General features: G+C 41.6%; 5 protein-coding genes across 5 annotated transcripts in view; all 5 read right to left on the bottom strand.

Annotated features, from left to right (window-relative positions):
• The window catches only part of LOC127663731 (protocadherin alpha-4), a 213,887-nt gene that overhangs the window by 166,302 nt on the left and 20,504 nt on the right, over positions 1 to 27,081 (bottom strand). The gene's annotated exons all lie outside the window — the stretch shown is intronic.
• LOC127664102 (protocadherin alpha-10) lies at positions 217 to 2,625 on the bottom strand. Its single transcript, XM_052155983.1, has one exon. It carries the CDS (start codon positions 2,623 to 2,625, stop codon positions 217 to 219), a length of 2,409 nt encoding a protein of 802 aa, XP_052011943.1.
• On the bottom strand, positions 2,725 to 9,748 carry LOC127664103 (protocadherin alpha-9-like). The gene is given in 3 exon segments (XM_052155984.1): positions 2,725 to 2,913; positions 7,383 to 9,676; positions 9,679 to 9,748. Coding segments are annotated over 3 exon segments (2,553 nt in total).
• LOC127664104 (protocadherin alpha-7-like) lies at positions 14,877 to 17,585 on the bottom strand. Its single transcript, XM_052155986.1, has 2 exons — positions 15,089 to 17,585; positions 14,877 to 14,918 (listed from the first exon to the last, which is right to left on the bottom strand). The coding sequence occupies exons 1-2, from the start codon at positions 17,456 to 17,458 to the stop codon at positions 14,877 to 14,879; spliced, it is 2,412 nt and encodes an 803-aa protein (XP_052011946.1). The 5' UTR covers positions 17,459 to 17,585.
• Positions 20,307 to 22,754, bottom strand: LOC127664105 (protocadherin alpha-8-like). The gene has a single exon (XM_052155987.1). The coding sequence runs from the start codon at positions 22,752 to 22,754 to the stop codon at positions 20,307 to 20,309; it is 2,448 nt and encodes an 815-aa protein (XP_052011947.1).

The raw sequence follows: 27,081 nt of genomic DNA on the forward strand, positions 1-27,081 counted from the left end.
ATATAGTCATTCTATTTCATTTTTTGCTAGCACTGCTACCAGAACTATTGTTATGCATAGCAAGAAGAATTACTAAATATCTGTGATGACCCGAGTGAGAAGTGACAAAGACGACCAGTAATCTTTAAATGTCTCAAGGAAAGCAACACAACTTTAACGCTGAAGATCTAATCATAAATTGACAAACTATGTCAGTAACATCACCTGGCATGGAAGTTACTCCAGAATTTCTGTACTTACATTCTCAAATATCTCTTGCTGGACTCCACTATCTCCAGAACCCAAACCAGGAGGAACAATGGGGCTGAAGGCCATGAGGTCTGTCTTTGGTGGGCCCTCTCCAGAACACACCCTCTGCCTCCTTTGCTGAGAGGAAGACCAGCTTCCCACTGCACTGGAGCACACCAGCATGGGTTTCCCCGGTCCACAGGCGACCTCAGTGGGCAGTGCTGAGCAGCGCAGGGCAGTGTACAACACCAGTGTTAGCACCAACAGGCTGGACACCGCACAGATGGCGATAATCAAATACACGTTGACATCCACTACAGATGATTCAGAGGCTACTGTACCCTCAAACGCCCTTGAAGACGCCTTTGGTGCCTGGTTGCTCTCAGTCAGAGAAACCAGTACTGTAGCTGTGGCAGTCAACGCGGGCTCGCCATGGTCCTTCACCAACACCAGCAGGCGCTGGCGTGGCGCATCTGCTTCATCCAGGGCGCGAGTGATACTGATCTCACCTGTGTATAGTCCCACGCGGAAGGGACTGCGCACACTGCCAGCTGCGAACTGGAGCTCATATGACAGCCAAGCATTATAACCAGAGTCTACATCTACTGCGCGCACCTTCGCCACTACATGTCCTGAAACCACTGACCTAGGCACAAGCTCACTCACTGCCCCACCGGCTCCGACAGTTCCGTGGGGCAGCAGCGTGGGCGCATTGTCGTTCTCATCTAGCACAAACACTTGCAGAGTCACATTGCTGCCCAGGGCAGGCACACCAGCATCCCGCGCGCTCACATGGAACTGGAGCAGCTCCAGCTCCTCGTGGTCCAGAGGCTGCAGCGCAAACACCTTGCCGCTCTCTGCGTGCACAGACACATAGCTCGACAGCAAACGCTCGCCTATCCTCCGTTCCACCAGCGAGTAGGACACCAGCGCATTCTCCTGTGCGTCCGCATCCACCGCCGACACCGTGAAGATGTGCGCGCCAGGCGGGTTGTTCTCCTTCACGAACACCGTGTATTCGGGCTGCGCGAAAACAGGCACATTGTCGTTCACGTCAGCCACCTCCACGGACACGCTGGCCGTGGCCCACAGCGAGGGTGAGCCCCCATCTCGGGCTGTGACCACCACCTTATAGTCAGCGGTGGTCTCGCGGTCCAGGGTGCTGTCCAACACTAACGAATAGTAATTCTTGAAAGTGGACACCAGTTTGAAGGGGACATGAGGAGACAGGGAGCAGGTCACTTGCCCGTTGACTGTAGAGTCAGGATCTGTGACGCTAATTAAGGCAATAACTGTCCCCACTGGAGCGTCCTCTCGAACAGGAAGCGATAATGATGTTACAGTTAACTTGGGAGCATTATCATTGATGTCCAGGACTTCAATTAAAATTGTACAGTGACCAAACATTGGAGGACTACCTTTGTCAACTGCTTCTGCTTGAATCTTCCATAAATTAGTTTCTTCAAAATCTATTTTTCCATTGACTTTAATTTCTCCACTGACTGGATCTATATGAAAAGTGGCTTCTATCTTAGGGGAAACATCCGTTGCAAAGGAATAAAGAATTTGACCATTTGAACCTTCGTCCAAATCCGAAGCATTAAGTCTAATGACCAGGGTACCATTTCTCGCATTTTCTACCAGCTTCACCCGATAGATTGCTCTGTCAAACGCTGGCGCATTGTCATTAACATCTAGAACTGTAATATGTAACTCCAAGATACCTGTGAGCTCAGGTTTGCCCCCATCCGTTGCTTTAACCACTAAGTGAAGCTCTGAATCTCGTTCTCTGTCTAACGGTTTTTTTAACACTAGTTCGAGTGGTTTTACCAGCTCCTCTGTGGTTGGTACTTCCAGGGAGAAATATTCACTGGGGCTCAGTCTGTAAGTCAAAAGAGCATTGGCTCCGATATCTGCATCCGAGGCGCCCTCTAGCGAAAAATGAGAATCTAGAGCTCTCGTTTCCGAAACAAAAAGATTCTTTTGTGTCGTTGGGAACACGGGAGGATTGTCGTTAATGTCCCTCACCTCCACCTCCACGTGGAAAACCTGCAGTGGCCTGTCTACAATCACCTCCAGGTGGATGCTACACTCCGCGCTCCGCCCGCACAGCTCCTCCCGGTCGATCCGAGAATTCACAAACAAAATGCCATTCTGCAGATTTACCTCCAGAAGGTCCCCGCGGTCCTTGGACGACACCCTGAACAGGCGGGGCACCAGCTCCGCCAGCTCCAGCCCCAGATCCTGCGCGATGCGGCCCACGAAGGTGCCGTGTTTGGCCTCCTCGGAGACGGAGTAGCGGAGCTGGCTGTTCCCAGGCTCCCAGGTTGTGAACAGCAAAAGTGTGATCAGCAGGAACCAAGATCCATGGCAGTATTTCATGGCGACAAAGGACATGTTCTCTTTGATTTTTTTTTTTTTTTTAGTAGTAGTAGTAGTGATATTCTTTCTCTAAGATAATGTTAACAATGCGAGTGCTGTTTATAGTGTTTAAAGCTAGGCACCAGCTTCTTTCCGGTCTGCAGAGGATCCGATTTTCTTCTCCTGGCGCTCTTGTTGGAGAACAACGGCATCCTGTGGCTCAAAGTGTAAGTGCAATTGCGCTCTGCTCTCTTGCTTATCAGGCGCCAGAATGACTTCCTTCGTTTGTGCTTTTCTTTGAAGGCTTCTAACTAGTTCATATTTCTATAGCCAATAACTAATTAGAGGTTGTTTTATCTTAGAATTATAGTTCCTGGAGTAATTTCATCTTCTATATAGACATCTAAGAACATATTACTGCACAAACTATATTATCATGTAAAATAATATGGACAGCATACATTTGTAGCGGCAATACAGCTTTTAAGAGATTCTAGAGAAATGTAATATATTTGAATGCCGGCTTATCCAACCTCTTCCTGAGAGTATAATAGTTTTGCTAAATCTTTTTACAGGCTAAATTGTTCTGGTTAGTCACTAAATCTATTCAGGGTGAATGTTATTTTCACTTCAATGTGAATTATACGTGTTACTTGGAAAATAATGAATTTTCATTCAAAAATAATATCACTAGTTCAAGTTATATATGTCTGTTTATACTTATTTTCTTAGAAAATTAATGTGAAAAGGCTAGGATATAAACATTTTAAATCTCATTCACTCAAATGTATTATCTTGTTTTTATCCGAGATACAAAAATATATTAAAGTTTACATGAAAGCCTATAGATGGTGATGAAGTTTATCAGTATCACTATAAAGAATAAAATTTTTAATCGTTCTCAAGATTGTATGGAAACAATTAACTGACATCTGAACCTTGCCAATAATACTATGTCATTGAAAAAACTCAGATATTCCCCACTAAAAAGTTATTGTTAATGTATACACAAGTTAACAGGTTTGTTTTCTTTATGTGAACTTCAGTTTTCACTTGAACACTCTTACAAATAGAGATTTAATGACTACAAATCTGTACCAAAGATATATGGTTTCAATTAACTGTAACTGTTTTTATGATTAAAAACATAAATCCTAAACCAATATATTGCACTGTTAAAAAGAACAAGAAAGAAAGCCCACTGAGATGACTAAATTCAGAAAAATAAGAGAATCATAAAGAAAAATTAATTTCCTATTTTCTGATTGAAATGATCCAATGTGTTTTGGCATAACTCCATACTAAAATGAAGGTCCTTTCCTATTTTTGAACTGAAAACTTACTTCACTGATCAAATACATATAAAATGTATTTTTAGATTTAGAATTTGTGTATATAGTGTATTTGCAAAACTAGTTAGGGTATCATGAGAGAGGGAGAAGAGATCTTTAAAGAGGTGGGAAATAGATCAAATACTGTAATATATATAATAAGACAACAGAAAGACAGACAAACCAAGGGCAGAGAGGGCACCAGCCAGAGAAAGGGATAAGAGGAAGGGGACGGATGGCAAAGCCCATTACCTTAAATAATAACCTAAAAACTTAATTTAAAAAAAATAAAATGCAATTTTAACCTCTTGAAGTTGCAAGGTTTTCATGCAACTAACAATTATATTATAACAATAAATCCACATGTTAGTGATGTATCTCAAATACTATCAAGCAAGGTGTGATGACACATGTCCCTGACCCTTGCATTCAACAAGCAAAAGGAGGAGAGAGAGATAGAGGGAGAGATAGGTAGATAGAGAGAGATAGAAAGAGAGCAAGAGAGAATTAAAAGACACAACTTGAGTTTCATAGGGGAAATTCTAAGGAATTTAAGAAAAACGCTATAGGTTTGTTTTAACTGAGCTGTCAGTTGTGTCCCTTTGGGTTGCATATTCTATATATCTTACTGAATTTAATCACTGATGACCTTGAAAAAATTAATAACAGGAAGATGATGAATAAAAATAATAAAGTCAGCAACTTAAGAAATACACAATAACTCAGTATGTCTACATGTTTGATATTAGGAATATCAAATAAATATAAAAGCAAATATATCTGTTTACATATTTATATATCTGACATATATAAATATGTATGGGCAAGGAAAAAGAGAGAACAGAAGTGACAGGAAGAAATAGAGACATGGAGGTTCTCTTTTTAAAGCCTACAGCCTAACCAGGTATAATAAGTCATGCTTATAATTCTGGCACTTGAGGGACTGGAACAGGAAGTTTGTTGTGACTTTGCCGCCACCTGGGCTATTGGGATACTCTGTTTCAAAAACATAAAATAAAATAAAAACTTGCAAATGAAACCAGAATATCTTCACTATGAAGGTTAAAATACCTCTTAAATTTGATATTACAATATTTACATTATATTGATTTAAATTAGTATATTTGGTGGCATAAGTGCAGTTCATAACTGAGACATCATTAATATGAGCTATGATGAAAGGAAAATTTTCTATAGAAATTCAAATCTAAGGCATATATTTCATAAGTATATCGGGTATGGTGGCCAATACATTTTTAATTTAATGCACATGTTTTCATCAATAATATTTAAGATTTAACATTGAGACCAGCCATGGAAAGCTGGCCATTGAAGGCAATATTGTGTTTGTAATTCTTGTTAAAATTTTGTGTTGTTGAACTTTCCTAAAGATGTCAGCTTTTGTTCGGATATGTTTATGAGACATAGACTAAACAGAAAATTCATAGTAAATGGAAAAGGACAAGTAACTGCTAAAAATCAGAACTGAAATGATAGATAAGGATTAGTTGCTTTGGTGATGCTGAAATAAATTTGAAAAATTGCAGTAAAGTGTGGTTGGTATGGTAGTTTTGTCTCACTAGGGTTTTCTGGAGGAACAAAACTTACAGAATAGAACATACATATAAATACATAAATGGCTGCCTACCAATGGAAGATCCAAGACTCTAGTGCTTGCTCAAGCCATAAGGCTGGGTGGCTCAGTTGATCTTCAGTGTGTGCCAGAATCCTGAAGAAGCCTGCAATGCCAGGGTAGACATGGACATGCCACTGAGAGCCAGAGCAAGCAGGCAAAGAGCTAGAATTCTTCCTTCCCTGCCCTCTATAAAGGCCACCACCAGAAGGAGTGTCCTAGATGAAAGGAAAATATTCCCACCTCAAAGGATCCAGATTAAAATCGGGTCTTCCCACCCCAAATGATTTAATTAAGAAAAAAATCCCTCACGAGTGTAACCAGTCAATGTAATTTTAGGTATTTCCAGATATAGCCAAGTTGACAACAAAGAACAGTCATCATGTCATGTAACTTAACTAGCCTGCATATCCAACTTTACATAAACCAACACCAGTCTGTTTAAGATGACAAGAGAAGCTGTTAACTAAACCACACGTGCAGGTAGTGTAAGATATTCTACGGGAATAATAAAGTTTTCTTTCCCCATTTTAATGTTAATTTAGACTAAAACAAACATTTTTAATCTCTTGAAATAAGAAGAATGCTGGTCTGGCATGTAGAAGACACTTCATTTGAAATCACATGTCACAAGAAGATAAAGCATTTGTTGGTGGTGCTGTTTATTATTCCTAAGGATTTGTTTATTTTATTTTTATGTCTGAATATATTACCTTCATGTATTGGGTGCAGCATATGCAAGCTTAGCAGCCACAGAGGCCAGAGGAGAGCATCAGATCCCCTGGAACTGGAGTTACAGATGGTTGTGTGTGACCATGTGGGTGCTGGGAATCACACCCGGGTCCTCTGCTAGAGCAGCGGGTGCTGCTAAGCCATCTCTCCATTCTGACGAGTGAAAGGTGTGGTTTTTTTGGTTTATTTGGTTTTGTTTAAAAACTGAGCTTACTATTGCTCTGTCCATCCTGGAATTCACTGGATAGACCAAGCAGAGATTTTCTGCCTCTGCCTCCTGAGTGCTGGGATTAATGGTGCGCATCACCAACCTTGGTGAGATGAAGTCTTTAAGAATACTTTCAGAGACTTTTCACTCTCGTCATAACACTTCTCAAAGGGGATGAGCTAATACTTGAATACCACAAGTTTCTTAGGTATTCTAATAAAGGAGACCATTGTGAGGGGTTGTTGAGTAAAATTATGCCAACAACTATGAAGCATCCTTCTCTTAAAATACAAGTGAATAATGTATACTGAAACAAGGACCAGTACTACTGAAACAAAAGAAATCATCAAATAAAAAACATTGCCACTGAATTGCCAGTCTACCTTGCTGCAATACAAACAAACACAGTTGCTGAATATAAAGTCTTGTCCTATGATATACATGAGGGACAAAATAAAATGCCAAACGTTCTCATGAAAAGGAAACGGGAAAAGAAGAAGTGCAACATTTTGTTAATGCAACTGGGTCAAATCAAATTTTAACTTGAAAATTAAATCACTGAGCTTACAAATATTTGTAACATGAAGACAGCATGTGAAAATAAAACTTACTGCACCCTCAACACGAGTTCTATTGGGGGAAGCTTATGGGTTCATAATAGTTATATTTATATTACAAGTTTTAGGCAGAGGTTTGCACAGCAGTGCATAGATGGACATCACAAAACCAACTTCTAGAGTAAACCAAATTCCAAAGCATTGCTAAAAGTACTTGTACATAGTGGCACACAGACAAAATATGTCTGAGATACACATTTGTCACAGAATAAAATGAAAGAGAAAATATATTTTATCAAGCAAACTATGAGAGTAAAAAAATAATAGCCCACCTTCCCAGACACGTCTCCTGCAGCAGAATGATTTTCCATTCCCACTTCGGCCACTGGGCAAGGTGTAAGACTGGGGCTAAAAGCCATGAGGTCGGTCTTGGGCGGACCCTCTCCAGAGTATACTCGCTTCTGCCTCTGCTGTGAGTATGACCAGGTCCCTACCTCGCTAGAGCACACCAGGGTGGGCTTCCCAAGCCCGCACCCATCCTGCACGGGCACAGCTGAGCAGCGCAGGGCTGTGTAGAGCAACAGCGTGAGCACCAATAGGCTTGACACCGCGCAGATAGCAATGATCAGGTACACATTGACATCCACCAGCGACGCCTCTCTGCGGGGGAAGTTGGGCAACTCCTGGGAAGAAGCTTTTGGCACCTGTCCGTTCTCCACTAGGGACACCAGAACGGTGGCAGTCGCGACCAACATAGGTTCGCCATGGTCCTTCACCAACACCAATAGGCGCTGGCGCGATAAATCGGATTCATCTAGGGCTCTTGTCATGCTGATCTCACCCGTGTAGAGACCCACACGGAAAGGGCTGCGCGTGCCCACAGCTGGGTGTAGCTCATAAGACAACCATGCATTGTAACCGGAGTCCGCATCCACTGCGCGCACCTTTGACACCACGTGTCCTGCACCCACTGATCGCGACACAAGCTGGCTAAATTCACCAGCAGGACCACCTGACTGATGCCCCAGCAGTGTGGGCGGATTGTCGTTCTCATCCAGTACAAACACTTGCAGAGTCACATTGCTGCCCAGGGCAGGCACACCAGCATCCCGAGCGCTCACCTGAAAATGCAGCAGCTCCAGCTCCTCATGGTCCAGAGGCTGCAGGGCGAACACTTTGCCATTCTCCGCGTGCACAGACACATAGCTCGACAGCAAGCGCTCGCCCACCCTCCGATCCACCAGCGAGTAGGACACCAGCGCATTCTCCTGCGTGTCTGCGTCCACAGCAGACACTGTGAAGATGTGCGCGCCAGGCGGGTTGTTCTCCTTCACAAACACCGTGTATTCGGGCTGCGCGAATGCAGGAGCATTGTCGTTCACGTCAGCCACCTCCACAGACACGCTGGCCGTGGCCCACAGTGAAGGCGAGCCCCCGTCCCGAGCTGTCACCACCACCTTATAGTCAGTAGTGGTCTCTCGGTCCAGAGAGCTGTCCAGCACGAGGGAATAGTAATTCTTGAAGGTGGACACCAGCTTGAAGGGGACGTGATTAGTCAAGGAGCAGGTCACCTGCCCATTGACACCAGAGTCTTTGTCTGACACGCTGATCAGGGCGATTACTGAGCCCAAAAGAGCATCTTCTTTCACCGGGAGAGACAACGAAGTTAGGACTATCTCAGGTGTGTTATCGTTTTCATCCAAGATTTCTACAAGTACGGTGCAGTGAGCAACCATAGGTGGATATCCTTTATCTGTAGCATCCACATGAATTTCATAACTGTTACTCTCCTCAAAGTCAATAATGTCATTTACTTTTATCTCTCCAGTCTTTTCGTTTATTAGAAATTTCTTTCTTATAATAGACGAGGTCAAAGAACTAAATGAATACTCCACTTCTTTGTTTACTCCTTCATCTGAGTCAGTAGCATTCAACCATATTACTAAGGTTTGATTCTCTTGATTCTCATACATCTTAACTTCATAAACTGATCTGTCAAACACAGGAGCATTATCATTAGCATCCAAGACCTGAATCAACAGTGAAACCGAACCTGTAAACTCAGGTTTGCCTCCATCGGTTGCTGTCAGTAGCAACTTTAGCTGAGGATTTTCTTCTCGATCTATCAGTTTTCGAAGAACAAGCACTGGGAAATTGCCTTTGCCTCTTTTGTTTACAATATCGAGGTTAAAAAACTCATTTGAATTGAGTTTGTAAGTAAGCATAGCGTTCTCTCCAACGTCTGCATCAGAGGCGCCTTCTAGTGGAAATCGAGAATCAAGCAGTCTAGATTCAGGTACCAAGATCTTTTGTTCCGCTACGGAGAACATGGGTGGGTTGTCATTAATGTCCCTCACCTCCACCTCCACGTGGAAAACCTGCAGCGGCCTGTCCACGATCACCTCCAGGTGGATGCTGCACTCCGCGCTCCGCCCGCACAGCTCCTCCCGGTCGATTCGAGAATTCACAAACAAAATGCCATTCTGCAGATTTACCTCCAGAAGATCCCCGCGGTCCTTGGACGCCACCCTGAACAGGCGGGGCACCAGCTCTGCCAACTCCAGTCCTAGGTCCTGCGCGATGCGGCCCACAAAGGTGCCGTGTTTGGCCTCTTCTGGGACAGAGTAGTGGAGCTGGCCGCTCCCTGCCTCCCATGTTGCAAAGAGCAGAAGCCAAAGTAGCAGGCGCCAAGCTCCATGGCTCAGATATCTGGAGATCACCACTGAAGCATTCTCTTGTCTTAAAAATCCATGAATATGCCATCTGAGATGCATACAAGTTCTAGTATCTTCTGGTCGGTTTCCTAATATCATTTTTTAACCGAAACGCCGAGATCTCCGAACGTAGCTACGTCCTAACCCCGAGAAATAGCGAAGTATATCTTTGTTCTTAAAAGCTACATATTTCGTGGACGGCAGCGACATCCAGTGGCTAAATGTGTAAGTAATTGCATGAGTGCAGTTTTCCTTTAATTCACATCTTTGGTTTGTTTCTGTGGTTTATTATCCCTTATACTACATTTCTTTAGCTTGTGTGAATACTTAATGTGCAACTTTTTCTTCAAATGTAAAACAAGAGGTGATTGCTTTCTTGATCACTTGATAATTATTAGGTAAATTTTTACATGCCCTTAAGAGTCAAGGAATAATGAGAGGGCTGTTATTTTACAGCACAGCAGGAGTAGGCCCTTTCAAATTATGGTACTCAATTATTTTGTCATTGTTTTAAGGTTGTGTAATTTCATTTAGATAGCAATTTCAAGACACCAATTCTGTTGTTTGTCAGATTTTTGTGACTCCAAAGTCAACAGTAGAATGTAGAGATCCCTAACTTCAGCATTGGTTATTTTTCCATTTTCATTCTTCTATATGTCCCTAGTAACCACACAACTTTGGCTTCTCATCCATGCAAACTCTCCATGTTCAATACCCGACCCTCATGATAATATCCCAATAGAAAGAAGACATTGGTGTGAATGATAGCGAACTAAGATTCGGGTGCTTCTGTAGAGGAACTGATCACTTCACAAGTGCAAATTATTCTCAGACCCAAGTTTGGACACAATTTTTTTACAACACTTATGACCCAGTATAGCTTCTCAGGAAAAAATATTTCCTTTGGAAATCATCACTATAAATCATCACTCTCCAGTGGCTAAACTATGGCTAAGACATGGGCTGAAAGGAATGGTTCTTGCATTTAACAAAATGGAAATCAGGTAAATGGAAAGAAATTTATTTTTATTACAGTACACATTGACTACAGAATCTCCTTTAATATAAATTGACAGATTCATGACTACTGCTTTCACGGTTTGCTATGAGAAGTCTATTGTTTCTATCATTTCAAACTTTGAGTAGTCTCTGAATTCCTGTTGCCAATATATGCCCATCAAACAAATTACCTTGAATTCAGACTTATACTTTCAAATGTTTGTTTGCAATTGTTCTTTGTATTCCATGTACTGCTTGTGATCAGTTCAAGTATTTTCTTTTTGTTTTGTTTTGCTCTGTTGGGGCTGGGCGGGTGGTAAGACAGAGTCTTTCTGTGTACCCTTCACTGATATCCAACTTGCTTTGGAGACCAAGCTAGCCTCTTACAGAGCTCTTCCTGTCCCTGGCTCTGGAGTGCCAGGATTAAAGGCATGTGCCTCTGTGCCCTGCAGGTTATAAGTATCTGACTATGTGTACAGATCCAGGGAAGCGATCAGTGTCACTTGCATCCAAGACAATTCTGTATCTGAGGACTAGCAGTGTCATTACTTTGTGATACTATGCCATGCATCCCTTCTTCCTCATGTCTACATTGATGTAATTGGTAATTCATCCATTTATAGTAATCTGTATCATCTCCTATCTTAAAGGCTGTCATCATATATAAATTTCAGTACTTGTGAAACACCCATGAGATATCTTTAGGGCACATGAGGAGGCATGAGCACAGTGTGATTCAAGGAAGTGAGACTGGAATTAACAACAAACTGGTGATAGAACACAGGCTGTCACTTTTCCGAATAGGTGACAGTGTGTGCCTCTACAGTAACCTTTCTCAAGCCAAGCTAGTCTTAAAAAACCAGAAATGAAGTGCCTCTCATTCCTCTTATTTCCATTTCTTCCTGAGTTTTAGTTTGTCAGATGAAAATGAGAAAATTAAAAGATAGCTTGAACTAAATGGACAATTTACAGAAACAACTATTTGAAAGTCACAAGTTATATTCTCCAAATGTTAAGTATAGCACAAAAAGCTATTGAAAAGTCTTGTGCTGTAAAGTAATGAAAGAAAAGTCAATTCTCATCTATTGTACAGAAGTTTATTTTGTAGGTTTCAGAATATGAATTACAAGTGATTTAAAGAACTAAATCTTTATATCCCAAAATTTTAATCACTAATCTAAAAAACCATTATTTTTTTTTAAAAAATCACTTTCTGAAGAAAGTTCCCTGGGGTGCTAGTGCACATCTTTAATCCCAGCACTTGGGAGGCAGAGGCAGGTGGATCTCTGTGAGTTGAAAGGCCAGCCTAGTATACAGAGCTAGGGACAGGACAGCCAGGGCTACACAAAGAAACCCTCTCTTGAAAAATCATAAAACAAAAAGAAAGGAAAACAAAGTATTAGCTGCTGGAAGAGGGTACTTCCTGTATTATCACAAGAAAAATAGCCCAGAATTAAAAACATTATAGAAATCTCAAGAGAAGTAGCCCAGAATTATAAACATAGAAATCATTGTCAATAGACATCTTATAATTTACCATATGAAAAATTTAGGATTATCTTTTACACATATTGAAATGAGAATAATATTTATACTCTTTTTGATAGAATTGTGTTTATGTCTTCATAGTTTTTGTTTGTTTTTGTTGTTGTTTCTTTTTTGTTTTGTTTTACTTTTTACTTTTTGAGACAATAGTCCTGATACTCTCTTGTAGACTAGGCTGACCTTAAAATTACAAATATACAGCTGCCTCTGCCTCCACCTCCACCTCCGCCTCTGCCTCTACCTCTGTGCTTGGATTAAAGATGTGAACCACCATGCCCAGCCTAGAATTGGGTTCCTAAGTAGAGACATTTGTCTCTTGTTTCTTTGTTTTTGTTTTTAATGATCCCCTGGTTGTTATGTGTCTTCATCTAGAAGACTGCTGAATATGAAATTTTATATTCATGTTCACTGAATGACTACTAAACCATTGGAAATGTTTTTCTATTTGTGTTTGTTTGTTTTCTTTTGTAGTTATTGAATTTTGGTTGGGTTTTTGTTTGTTTGTTTTGTTTGGTTGCTTTGGATTTTATTGTTGTTTGGAGGGTGGTTATTGTTGTCATTGTTGTTTGGGTTTTGGTTTTGTTTTTCACAAGGAATAGCTTTCAAGTGTTATAGAAACTCATCCATCATTAGCAATCTGATTAATAAATTACAGTTTTTAACACTATTGCTCTGTAGTATTGCTTGAGGTCAGGGATACTGATTCCCCCAGATTTCCTTTTGTTGCTGAGAATAGTTTTAGCTATCCTGGGTTTTTTGTTGTTCCAGATGAATTTGATAATTGCTCTTTCTAGCTCTGTGAAGAATTGAGTTGGGATTTTGATGGGTATTGCATTGAATCTGTATAGTGCTTTAGGCAAAATGGCCATTTTAACTATATTGATTCTGCCGATCCATGAGCATGGGAGGTTTTCCCATTTTTTGAGGTCTTCTTCCATTTCCTTCTTCAGAGTCTTGAAGTTCTTGTCATACAGATCTTTCACATGTTTGGTAAGAGTCACCCCAAGATACTTTATACTGTTTGTGGCTATTGTGAAGGGGGTCATTTCCCTAATTTCTTTCTCAGCCTGCTTATCCTTTGAGTATAGGACGGCCACTGATTTTAAAAACTGCATGGTATTGGTACAGTGACAGACAGGAGGATCAATGGAACAGGATTGAAGATCCAGAAATGAACCCACACACCTATGGCCACTTGATCCTCGACAAAGAGGCTGAAAACATCCAATGGAAAAAAGATAGCCTTTTCAACAAATGGTGCTGGTTCAACTGGAGGTCAGCATGCAGAAGAATGCGAATTGATCCATCCTTGTCTCCTTGTACTAAGCTCAAATCCAAATGGATCAAGGACCTCCACATAAAGCCAGACACTCTGAAGCTAATAGAAAAAAAACTGGGGAAGACCCTTGAGGACATCGGTACAGGGAGAAAGTTTCTGAACAGAACACCAATAGCGTATGCTCTAAGAGCAAGAATTGACAAATGGGACCTCATAAAATTACAAAGTTTCTGTAAGGCAAAGGACACCATCAAGAGGACAAATCGGCAATCAACAAATTGGGAAAAGATCTTCACCAATCCTACATCAGATAGAGGGCTAATATCCAATATATATAAAGAACTCAAGAAGTTAGACTCCAGAAAACCAAACAACCCTATTAAAAAATGGGGTACAGAGTTAAACAAAGAATTCTCACCTGAAGAACTTCGGATGGCGGAGAAGCATCTTAAAAAATGCTCAACTTCATTAGTCATTAGGGAAATGCAAATCAAAACAACCCTAAGATTTCATCTTACACCAGTCAGAATGGCTAAGATTAAAAATTCAGGAGACAGCAGGTGTTGGAGAGGGTGTGGAGAAAGAGGAACACTCCTCCACTGCTGGTGGGGTTGCAAATTGGTACAACCACTCTGGAAATCAGTCTGGCGGTTCCTCCGAAAACTGGGCACCTTACTTCCAGAAGATCCTGCTATACCACTCCTGGGCATATACCCAGAAGACTCCCCACCATGTAATAAGGATACATGTTCTACTATGTTCATAGCAGCCCTATTTTTAATTGCCAGATGCTGGAAAGAACCCAGGTATCCCTCAACAGAAGAGTGGATGCAAAAAATGTGGTATATCTACACAATGGAGTACTATTCAGCCATTAGAAACAATGAATTCATGAAATTCTTAGGCAAATGGATGGAGCTAGAGAATATCATACTAAGTGAGGTAACCCAGACTCAAAAGGTGAATCATGGTATGCACTCACTAATAAGTGGATATTAACCTAGAAAACTGGAATACCCAAAACATAATCCACACATCAAATGAGGTACAAGAAGAAAGGAGGAGTGGCCCCTGGTTCTGGAAAGACTCAGTGAAACAGTATTCAGCAAAACCAGAACGGGGAAGTGGGAAGGGGTGGGTGGGAGGACAGGGGAAGAGAAGGGGGCTTGCGGGACTTTCGGGGAGTGGGGGGGCTAGAAAAGGGGAAATCATTTGAAATGTAAATAAATTATATCGAATAATAAAAAAATAAATAAATAAATAAATTACAGTTTTTAAATAAAATTACTTCAACAGTTAACTGACACTTCCATAATATGATGTGATTTGTTCTAATTGGAGTATGGAAACAGAAGTCTTATCCAAATTTAAATATCTACAAATTTTAAAGTACTGGTATAATTGTAGACTTTTCTACAGTACTTAAATATAACAATGAAGTTTAAAAAACAAAACTTCCAGAAATAACTCTATGAATAATCACAATTCTACAACAACTCACCTTCTCAGAGGAGTCCAAAGAAACAGATCCAGGACATGGAGGTAGACCGGGGCTGAAGGCCATTAGGTCACTCTTCGGTGGGCCCTCTCCAGAGCACACCCTCTGCCTTCTCTGCTGCGAATAAGACCAGGTCCCCACTGCGCTGGAGCACACCAGCATGGGCTTCCCAGACCCACAAGCGCCCCCCGTGGATGTCGCCGAGCAGCGCAGCGCTGTGTACAACAGCAGCGTGAGCACCAACAGGCTGGACACTGCGCAAATGGCGATGATCAGGTACACGTTAACATCCACTAAAGATGGCTCTGGCACACTAACACCCACAGAGGACCGGGACGAGGTCTTTGGGGCCTGGCCACTTTCCACAAGAGACACCAGCACAGTGACTGTGGCAGTCAGCTGAGGTTCACCGTGGTCCTTTACCAGAACCAGCAAACGTTGTCTAGTCTCATCTGTTTCGTCCAAAGACCTTGTGGTGCTGATCTCACCAGTGTATAAACCTACACGGAATGGGCTGCGCATGCTACCTGGCCGTGAGAACAGCTCATAAGACAGCCAAGCATTGTAACCAGAGTCTGCATCTACAGCGCGCACCTTCGCCACCACATGACCAGGATCCACAGATCTAGGCAACAACTGATTTAAAACTCCACCTGAACCACCCGTCCCAGATCCAAGCAACATCGGCACATTGTCATTCTCGTCCAGCACAAACACCTGTAGAGTCGCATTGCTGCCCAGGGCAGGCACACCAGCATCCCGCGCGGTCACCTGGAACTGCAGCAGCTCCAGCTCCTCATGATCCAGAGGCTGCAGCGCGAACACCTTGCCGCTCTCCGCGTGCACAGACACATAGCTCGACAGCAAACGCTCGCCTATCCTCCGCTCCACCAGCGAGTAGGACACCAGCGCATTTTCCTGCGCATCTGCGTCCACCGCCGACACCGTGAAGATGTGTGCGCCAGGCGGGTTGTTCTCCTTCACGAACACCGTGTATTCAGGCTGCGAGAACACAGGCGCATTGTCGTTCACGTCAGCCACCTCCACAGAAACACTGGCCGTGGCCCGCAGCGAGGGTGAGCCCCCATCTTGAGCTGTCACCACCACTTTATAGTCAGCTGTGGTCTCTCGGTCCAGAGCGCTGTCCAGCACGAGAGAATAGTAATTCTTGAAGGTGGACACCAGCTTGAAGGGGACATGTTTAGTCAAGGAGCAGGTTACCTGCCCGTTGATACCTGAGTCTAAATCAATCACACTGATGAGGGCAATGATTTTCCCCAGCTGTGCATCTTCTTTAACAGGGAGCCAGAGAGTTTTGACATTGAGCTGTGGAGCATTGTCATTAGCGTCTACAACTTCCACAAGAACTATACAATGACCAATCAATGGCGGGAAGCCCTTATCACGTGCCTCTAATGGAATCTTGTAAGCTTTACTCTCTTCGAAATCAATAATTCCTATAACTGTAATCTCTCCACTGACAGTATCCATGTGAAACTTGGATTTTATATCTGAAGAAACATCGCTAGAAAACGAGTACATAACTTCCCCATTCACGCCTTCGTCTAAATCTGAGGCATTGACTTTGATTACCAATGTTCCATTTGGGACGTTTTCCGGTAATTTCACGGTATAGAGAGATCTGTCAAAAACTGGAGCATTATCATTGACATCCAGCACTGTGATGAGTAACTGGACGGTGCCGGTCAGCTCCGGTTTGCCTCCGTCGGTGGCCGTGAGCAATAAGCGAATCTCTGCAGCTTCTTCTCTGTCTAAAGGTTTCCGCAAAATGAGCCCAAGAGGTTTCACCTGCTCGTGGTTGGGCGGGACATCCAGAGAGAAATGTTCATTGGTGCTCAGTCTGTAAGTCAGCAGAGCATTGGAACCGACATCTGCATCTGACGCTCCCTCTAGTGGGAACCGCGAGTCGAGCAGTCTGGACTCAGGAATAAACAGAGTCTTTTGTGCCGCTGGAAACCTGGGAGGATTGTCATTAATGTCCCTCACCTCCACCTCCACGTGGAAAACCTGCAGCGGCCTGTCCACGATCACCTCCAGGTGGATGCTACACTCCGCGCTCCGCCCGCACAGCTCCTCCCGGTCGATTCGAGAATTCACAAACAAAATGCCATTCTGCAGATTTACCTCCAGAAGGTCCCCAAAACCCTTTGAATCTAACTGAAAAAGACCAGGAACCAGCTCCGGCAGCTGCAGTTCAAGATCCTGTGCGATGCGGCCCACGAAGGTGCCGTGTTTGGCTTCCTCCAGGATTGAGTAGTGGAGCTGTCCGCTCCCCACCTCCCAAACTATGACAAGCAGAAGCGAAAGCACTAGAAGCTGGCCCTCTGGGACTGCACCGCCGAAACACCGCATTTCAGGAGCTTGATATTTCCAAATGGCTTAAATTGCCTCCAAGTGAAGATATGCCAACTGATTCTCTCGATTCCACCCTTCCGTGTTCACCATTGCTTATCAGAGTAAACAAGAACGGAGCGTCTTTTCTCCCGGAAAAAGGAGGGCTATACCAGTCTTTTAATCGGAACGAATTAGGCGGCCGAGAGCGACATCAGGCGGCCCAAAGAGTAAGTACATATTCCGTGAATAGACATTGAACCATTGAACTTCCCTTTTTTTATTTTCTGAATTTTATCATTGTTGCAATGGAAAACTACCTTTATTTTCCTAGAGGCATTATTGGAGGACTGACGTCTGAAACTATGTAATGCCATAATTATAGTTCTTTTGTGCCCGAAAAAACTGTCCACAAAATTTTAAAATAATGATGAAACTGGAGTGGCAATATAAAACGGTCAGCTACATAATCAAAGTGTTAAATTCGAAAAGCATTTTCGTTCTGTAACTCAGGATCATCCCCATTCCTAAATGATTGATTCTGATGTAATAGACTGCCCTGTCACGATGCATAGGAGGAAAGCTAGGCACCCAGAAATTTACCGATCAAAATAAACTTTTTTATGCTGGATGAAAGATACCAGCAAATATATGCAGATGAAGTAGTTTTCTTAAGTAATTTCACGAACTGTAAATATATAAAGTATTTCTAAAATAGAATTTAGTTAAACAACCTTTTCAGGGGAGAAAACAGGATACATTTCTTTTTATTAATATTTACATAGCCTATTCCCACCATTATGTTTTATTCCTACACCTACATAATATGATTGTTTTCAACTATTGTCTTATGTGACTAGCAACCTCTTCTTCATCTCTTGGACAGAGTTCATTGTATCACCCCATAGTAGAATTTCAACTTCAGTATTGTTCATTCAAGGTTTAGAGAGAGTTCTATTTTAGACTTGTGCTTACCATCCTTTTCTGCCTAGGTTCTAATTAAGAACAACTCCCTTTTGAGTTCTAGTCTCTCATTCAAACATGCTTGATTGGTTGATTGGTTGGTTGATTGATTGATTGAATCTATTATTAGTCCTTTGGAGGAGTCTAAAAGTAAAACGATGGACATTATCAATAATGATTAAAATGATTAGGTGCCAAATGCAGTGTTGGATGATATGAAGGACTCTGACTTCGCTGTTTATATTTTGTAAAAACAGCTAATATTTAGGAAGAGGATGTGATCAAGTCACATCTGAGAGCCAAGTAGATGTCATTTCCGCAAAAAAGAGTGTTATAAACATAAGCATATAGGAAGCCTAAAGTCCTTAAAACTGAGAGCTAAAAGAAATCATTTTATGTAGAGCATTTTGATAAACAAATAAGATGATAGGCATAGATAGGAATTATGAAAAATATAAAGCCAACCACAAAAAAATTGCTTTCTTACTTGTTTCAGTTGGGAAAATGGATACAATCTACTTATAAGTGATTGTGCAGTGCCATTAACATGCTATACATGCTACAACATGCCAACATCCTATACGAGTCCAGAGTTCCAGAAACCTCTGATTCACTTCCATTAAATATAACCATTCTCTTCTAAGAAATTTACTCAATATCTAATAAGTATATAATATCAGGGCAAATAAAACAGACACAAGAAGCAAAGGGAGAAAAAAGAAGTTCTAGAATTTAAACGTTGAAAGGAAAAAAAAGTATCTCAGACTTTTAGCAGATTTACTTCCAAAAAGAAAATATTTCTGTGTGAACTAATATGTTCTCATCATTTTTAGTATTTTTATAATGATTTAAAAATTACACATCTATCTTCAACAATAGAATTACTGTGTACAGTATTTCATTAAGCCATATTAAATGTAAACTTAATGTAGATTTTTGTGGAGAGGTGCTAGATTTTGAACTTGAGTCCATGAGCATGATATGAAACATTTTTTTAGTAAAATACATCAGTTCATACACAAAAGATCAACACAACTTTACTGTGTCACTGATTCAAATTCAGCAGATGTTTATCCAAATAAAAGCAACTATTGACCAGTCAGGGATGTTAAAAAATATTAAATTACTGAAAATAGTGTAAAGCTCCTATACCAGTAAAATAAATAAATAAATAAATAAATAAATAAGCAAACAAACTTGAAATGGTGAAAAATGCCAGATCTCAACACACAGTGGACTAACAGGATTGTGGGGCTTATCTAAACCTGAAATACATTATAGACAGCCTGCTCCAAAAATAGAAAGTAGGAATTTACTCTGCATTTTGTGACTTAAAGGTTTAAAGCAGTAATAACGGTTACAACATCTTGAATCTAATAGAACTAAAATGAAAAAAATAAGATGATAAACTAAATTCATGAAATTGATTACTGTAGCATAAATGGAAGATATAACTTTCCAATAATACCACAGAATATATTAAAAGCTCAGAAAATAATCATGAAATTTAAATGCTGGGAGGAATCCATTCTCATGGATGTCATCAAACTCTGTTCTAGAAATCACACAAAGGATAAAAGCAGTACTCCACACAATATGAAATTGCTTGTGACAACGTGAAACAACACAGATTGTGGTGTACGAATAACCAGTACATGACAGGTCAGCTGAACTCAAGAGGATCAGACCAAACTGAAAATATAGAATCTCAGATGATAGATAGATAGATAGATAGATAGATAGACAGACAGACAGACAGACAGACAGACAGACAGACAGACAGATAGATAGATAGATAGATAGATAGACAGATAGAATAATAACCCAAACAAAAATAATAACCTAAGTCAAAAATGTAACTAAAATATTATTGAATTTTGACAATAACATGTGCAAATGTGAAATGTCATAAAAAAGTTGCAAATTTTCTACAAATTAAATTTCTAAATATAAAAGGACTTACTTGAAAGCCATGATCGATATTTAAATCTTGCCCTTCCCCAATGACCTCTGATACTGGACGCGGTGGAAGACTGGGACTAAAAGCCATGAGGTCGGTCTTGGGTGGACCCTCTCCAGAGCAAACCCTTTGCCGCCTTTGCTGTGAGTATGACCAGCTCCCCACCGCGCTGGAGCACACCAGCATAGGCTTCTGCGGAGCACAGACTCCATCGGTGGGAGTTGTGGAGCAGCGTAGTGCTGTGTATAACAGCAGCGTGAGCACCAACAGGCTGGACACGGCGCAGATGGCAATGATCAGGTACACGTTGACAGTCACCAGAGACGCCTCTGGGACTGAAGCACGACTAGAAGCCTGAGAAGAGGCCTTTGGTGCCTGGCTACTCTCAACCAGGGACACGAGAATGGTAGCTGTGGAAGTCAGAGCTGGCTCGCCATGGTCTTTCACCAATACCAACAGGCGCTGTCTGGGTGCATCGGACTCATCAAGAGCGCGTGTTGTACTGATCTCACCTGTGTACAGCCCAACGCGAAATGGGCTGCGAGGGCCCACTGAGGGTTGCAGTTCATAGGACAACCATGCGTTGTAGCCAGAATCTGAGTCCACTGCTCGCACTTTTGAGACCACCTGACCCACGCTCACAGACCTGTGTATCAGCTCAGTTGCCACACTACCCAAGCCTTCAGTACCAGTCAAAAGAATGGAAGGAGCATTGTCATTCTCATCCAGGACAAACACCTGCAGAGTCACATTGCTGCCCAGGGCAGGCACACCAGCATCCTGTGCGCTCACCTGGAACTGCAGCAGCTCCAGCTCCTCATGATCTAGAGGCTGCAGCGCAAACACCTTGCCACTCTCCGCGTGCACAGACACATAGCTCGACAGCAAACGCTCGCCTATCCTCCGCTCCACCAGCGAGTAGGACACCAGCGCATTCTCCTGTGCGTCAGCATCCACCGCCGACACCGTGAAGATGTGCGCGCCAGGCGGGTTGTTCTCCTTCACAAACACCGTGTACTCGGGCTGCGCGAATGCAGGAGCATTGTCGTTCACATCAGCCACCTCCACAGACACGCTGGCCGTGGTACTCAAAGAAGGCGAACCCCCATCCCGCGCTGTCACCACCACCTGATAGTCAGCTGTGGTCTCTCGGTCCAGGGCGCTGTCCAGCACGAGAGAATAGTAATTCTTGAAGGTGGACACCAGCTTGAAGGGGACATGAGGAGTCAGGGAGCAGGTCACCTGCCCGTTGGCTCCAGAGTCCAGATCCGAAACGCTGATTAGAGCAATGACTGTACCCAGTGCAGCGTCCTCTCGAACAGGCAGGGATAAGGAAGTCAATGTAATCTGAGGCACATTGTCGTTCTCATCCAATACCTTCACTAAAACAGTGCAATGGCCCACCATCGGAGGGTGTCCTTTGTCTGCCGCGTCCACGCGGATTTTGTAGACATCTACTTGCTCAAAGTCCAAATTCCTTTGAATTCTGATTTCTCCTGTATCCGCATCTATGCTAAACTGCTCAAGAATCCTGGGCGGCACCAGCCTATTAAAAGAGTAAGAAATTTCTGAATTCGTCCCTTCATCCCTGTCAGAAGCATTCAGTCGAATAAGTGTCGTTCCGTTGTCTGAGTTTTCCAAGATTCTCACTTCATACTCAGGGTGTTGGAAAGTAGGGGCGTTATCATTCACATCCAGCACAGTGACCAGCAGCTGAACAGAGCCTGTGAGCTCAGGTTTGCCTCCATCCGTGGCTGTCAGCAGTAGTTTATGCTCAGGGGCATCTTCTCTGTCCAAGGATTTTCTTAAAGCTAACTCAATCTGTTTGCTTTCTTCGTTCTTTGAACTCACAATCAGTGTGAAGTAATCATTAGAGTCAAGCCTATAGGTTACAACTGAATTGGCTCCAATGTCTGCATCGAATGCGCCCTCTAGCAGAAACCTAGAGTCTAGCATTCTGGATTCTGAAATATGCAGCTTTTGTTCTTTTACCGGAAATACTGGCGGATTGTCGTTAATGTCCCTCACCTCCACCTCCACGTGGAAAACCTGCAGCGGCCTGTCCACGATCACCTCCAGGTGGATACTACACTCCGCGCTCCGCCCGCACAGCTCCTCCCGGTCAATCCGAGAATTCACAAACAAAATGCCATTCTGCAGATTTACCTCCAGAAGGTCCCCGCGGTCCTTGGACGCCACCCTGAACAGGCGGGGCACCAGCTCCGTCAGCTCCAGCCCCAGGTCCTGCGCGATGCGGCCCACGAAGGTGCCGTGTTTGGCCTCCTCGGAGACAGAGTAGCGGAGCTGGCCGCTCCCAGCTTCCCAGATTGAGAACAGGAGAAGTGACAGCAGCAGACGCCGGGAATCCGGACCTCCTCGCTGAGAAAACACCATGTCAAGTACTCCTTTTGTGTCTTTGAGAAAATCTGGTCTTGATATAAAGATCAACTGTTGGGCATCTCGAATCCTTTAATCCAGTTGAGCGGCAACTGCCATTGTTCAGCTTTTAAGAGACCTCCTGCTATGAGAAAGTCTTGGGATCTGAGCGAGCCAGACCTTGATAGACAGCGACATCATGTGGCTCCAATGGGTAATGATTCCAAAAATTTAATAACCTGGGGAATAATTGGGTTCTTTCATAATATAAATATTTTCTTTTCATTTTTTATTGTTTAATAGTAGATTCTTAATATTATAAGTGTATGTATGTTTATTTTCTCTTTCCTTCGCGGAGATTCAGTTTAAGTGAGAGATCTCTTCATAAAAATGTTTCATCTCAATATTTTAAATACTGTTCTACCAGTAATATGCTAATATTACTCTGTAATATGTATTATGACCTGGAAATGACATGAATATTACAAGTATAAACTCCCCTACACACTTTTCTGTGAAAGAAATTTGTTCATGGGTAGCTGGTCATTGAAATATATTATTCTATATTAACATATGGTTCTAATTTTTCTTAAGTTTAGGTGTGTTCTTGTGGATTCTTGTTAAACTTTCTCTTGGAGTTTTCAGTGAAAAAGTTTTTAAACTATTTTGCTTACAAATGTCTGGGAAATGAAAACATATTTTCCAACAATCAATGTATGTGCAATGTATCATATGAGGCTCTCACATTTTCCTTTATAGATTTCTCAACCATTGTAAATCCAAATGGTATTTGAACTTCTGGTCTTTGCTGGATTTGGGTCTTTCTCTTTTTTTACATTTTTATTAGATATTTTCTTTATTTACATTTCAAATGTTATCCCCTTTTCTTGTTTCCCTTCCCAAAAAAAAAACCCTATCCCATCCCTCCTCCCCTGATCACTAACCCACCCACTCCCGTTTCCATGAACTGGCATTCTCCTACCCTGGGGCAATGAGCCTTCATGGGTCCAAGGGCCTCTCCTCTCATTGATGTCTGACCAGGCCATCCTCTGTTACCCATGTGACTGGAGCTATGGGTCCCTCCATGTCTATTTTTTTGTTTGATGGTTAAGCCCCTGGGAGCTCTGGGGCTACTGGTTGACTCACATTGTTGTTCCTCCTATGGGGCTGCAAACCCCTTCAACTTCCTGAGTCCTCTCTCTAGCTCCTCTGTTGGGACCCTGTGCTCAGTTCAATAGTTGGCAGAGAGCATCCACCTCTATATTCATCAGGCATTGGCAGAGGCTCTCTGGAAACAACTATATCAGGCTCCTGTCAGCAAGTACTTGTTGGCATCCAGGAGAGTGTCTGGGTTTGGTAACTGTATATGGGATGGATCTTCAGGTGGGACAGTTTCTGGAAGGCCTTTCCTTCTGCTCCACACTTTATCTCTGTATCTCATCACATGGGTATTTTGTACCATATCTAAGACAAAACAAAGTATCCACACTTTGGTCTTCCTTCTTAATCTTCATGTGGTCTGTGAATTATATCTTAGGTATTTTAAGCTTCTGGGATAATATCCTCTTATCAGGGAGTACATACCATGTGTATTCCTTGTGATTGGGTTACCTCACTCAGGATAATATTTTCTAGTTCCATTCATTTGCCTAAGAATTTCATGAATTGATTGTTTTTAATACCTGAGTAGTACTCCATTGTATAAATGTGCCACATTTTCTGTACCCATTCCTCTGTTGAGGAACATCTGGGTTCTTTCCAGCTTCTAGCTATTATAAATAAGGCTGCTATGAACGTAGTGGATCATGTGTCCTTATTACATGTTGTAGCATCTTCTGGTCTATGCCCAGGAGTGGTATAGCTGGGTCCTCTGGTAATACTGTGTCCAATTTTCTGAGGAACCACCAAACTGATTTCCAGAGTGATTTTACCCGCTTGCATCCCACCAGAAGTGGAGAGTGCTTCTCTTTCTCCACATCCTCACCAGCATCTGCTGTCCCCTAAATTTTTGACCTTAGCCATTCTGACTGGTGTGAGGTGAAATCTTGGGTTTGTTTTGATTTGCATTTTCCTGATGATTTAAGATATTGAACATTTCTTTAGGTGCTTCTCAGCCATTCGGTATTCCTCAGTTGAGAATTCTTTGGTTAGCTCTGTATCCCATTTTTATTAGTATTATTTGGTTCTCTGGAGTCCAACTTCTTGAATTCTTTGTATATATTGAATATTAGTCCTCTATCAGATGTAGGATTGGTAAAGATCTTTTCCCAATATTGGATCTTCTTCTGCTCCATAATATGATCATAACTCCAAATACCTCTTCATAACATTTGCTCTTTCCTTAATGAGATTCTTCTCTGTGTCATGTCTTTACACTAGTTTATCTTTTGAAGCATGTTTAAACCTATTACTACAAGACAGAGATGGTGGTTCATGCCTTCCATTCTAGCAACAGGGAGGCAGATGCAGGAGGATTGCTGTGAGTTTAAAGCCAGCCTGCTCTCTGTAGGAAACCCAGGACATTCAGTGCCATACAAAGAAACACTGTCTCAAAAATTCCAAAATAAAATTCAATACTTACCACCAAATCTAAATATTTGAAAATCACAACTTCCATGCCATTGATCATTCTCCAAATTTATTTAGACATATTCCCAAACTTATTTTTATGACTGGTTCTCCCTTGCAGACAATGTTCAAAGTTTTCCTATATATCACAAATGTTGCACGTATGACTATAACTTCTACTGGAGTGTGCCGAGGCCACTAGCACATTTGCTTTCTATGGGACAAGTATGAAGGCCTGAGACTCACATCATGTCTTCTTCATGTGGTCTCTCACCCCTTTTCACTGTGAGTCACAGTTTACAGAAATACACCACCTCTTCCTAAAAACCTCCTATTCAAGAACTTTTACTTCATTTTTTAACTGTGAAAATGCTACCCTCAAAGTTAACCTCAGAAGTTAATTCTCCAAACATTTGTTGTATTTTTAAGCTGCATTCAATAAGATGTATATTAATTGGAATTCCTCTAGTGGCCTTGTCACTTAACTGCTGATTATTTCAAAGAAATCTGTTGTTCTTTTATAGATTTCTATTCTTGCAATGTGTGGAGTATCTACAAAAGTTACATCACATTGAAAGTTTTAGTGGTTATAACTTTTGTGTAAATGTTGTTCTAGATAAATAGTTTGAAATTCTAAAATGAAGTAAAGCATAACCTATGACTTTTTACTTGCGTTCTTAATAATGTGGATGATTGGGGATATGATAAACACGTAATTATGTAATATTTTAATTGCTTCTTAGTGCTTGGAATAAGGATATGTCATTAGTTACAGATGTTAAATATACTGAAAATGCACAGACAAAAAAGTAAAACATATTAGAGGAATAATGGAGTTTTCTATGAGACTATTAAATTTAGCCTCATTTTACTTACAAAAGACTATCTCTATAAATACCATTAAAGACATTATTAAAGTGGATGTAAAGAATCTCTGTGAATTTTACAAACAATAAATATATCCCATAGCCAGCAAAGAAAAACCTGAAAGAGTTTGTATCTCTCAAAATGATTTCCCAACCAAAAAAATCATGATAGCTAATGAATATAGATGTTGTGGTAAGGAGGTTCTCCTGTTAACTTCTGTGATGTCCAAAAAATTGAGTGGATTATACTTTTTATTAATTAATTTGCTAGGAAGGCTTTAAAATGGCATTTCAATGTAAGATAAAACAAAAAATTTAAAATCAATAAGACGATTACAATTACTGTCACTAAAACTTCATAAAAATCATAAATGTTCTCCAAATGAACTGTTCCTAAACAGGAGCAGAACGTGGTGCGCTTGTGACTGCGCGCTGTGGTCATGTCACCTGGGGGAGCTACTCGTGGGTCGAGCTCGTTTGGTTTTATTTGGACTGAAAACAAGCAAACTATTCTAAAATCATCTCATAGCGTATAGTAGAATTTAGCCAACTTTGGAAGTTGACAGTCAGAGGTAACTAAACAAATACTTGAAATTTTAAAAATAGCACGAGTTTTGTGATCTGCCTTGTGCACCATGGATGCGCACCATGAATAACTTAACGAACAAGTCTTGGTTTAAATCTGAGTAACGGAGTAAGATGCAGATACTTGACATGACGAAGAAACAAAAGATGATGGATGCCTTGCAAGAGAAGTGCAAATATGCAAAAGGAAGGTTTTAAGTGTCATTATTTTTCTAAAACAGAAAGGCACATTGCATATATGTTCGTGGTTTTGGAATACAAAACAGAAACCAAAATCTCCCAGAATTCAGAGAAGTAAACTCTTCAGCATAAGAACCGGGAATACC

The sequence above is a fragment of the Apodemus sylvaticus genome, chromosome 13 (assembly GCF_947179515.1).
Source record: "Apodemus sylvaticus chromosome 13, mApoSyl1.1, whole genome shotgun sequence".
NCBI lineage: Eukaryota > Metazoa > Chordata > Mammalia > Rodentia > Muridae > Apodemus > Apodemus sylvaticus.

Bases quoted from the DNA above. Each gene is read 5' to 3' on its own strand.
- LOC127664102 (XM_052155983.1), bottom strand. From the start codon at position 2,625: ATGTCCTTTGTCGCCATGAAATACTGCCATGGATCTTGGTTCCTGCTG.
- LOC127664104 (XM_052155986.1), bottom strand. From the start codon at position 17,458: ATGCGGTGTTTCGGCGGTGCAGTCCCAGAGGGCCAGCTTCTAGTGCTT. The intron at 14,919-15,088 runs GTGAGTTGTTGT...TACTCCAATTAG, and splicing joins CTTTGGACTCCTCTGAGAAG to AACAAATCACATCATATTAT.
- LOC127664105 (XM_052155987.1), bottom strand. From the start codon at position 22,754: ATGGTGTTTTCTCAGCGAGGAGGTCCGGATTCCCGGCGTCTGCTGCTG.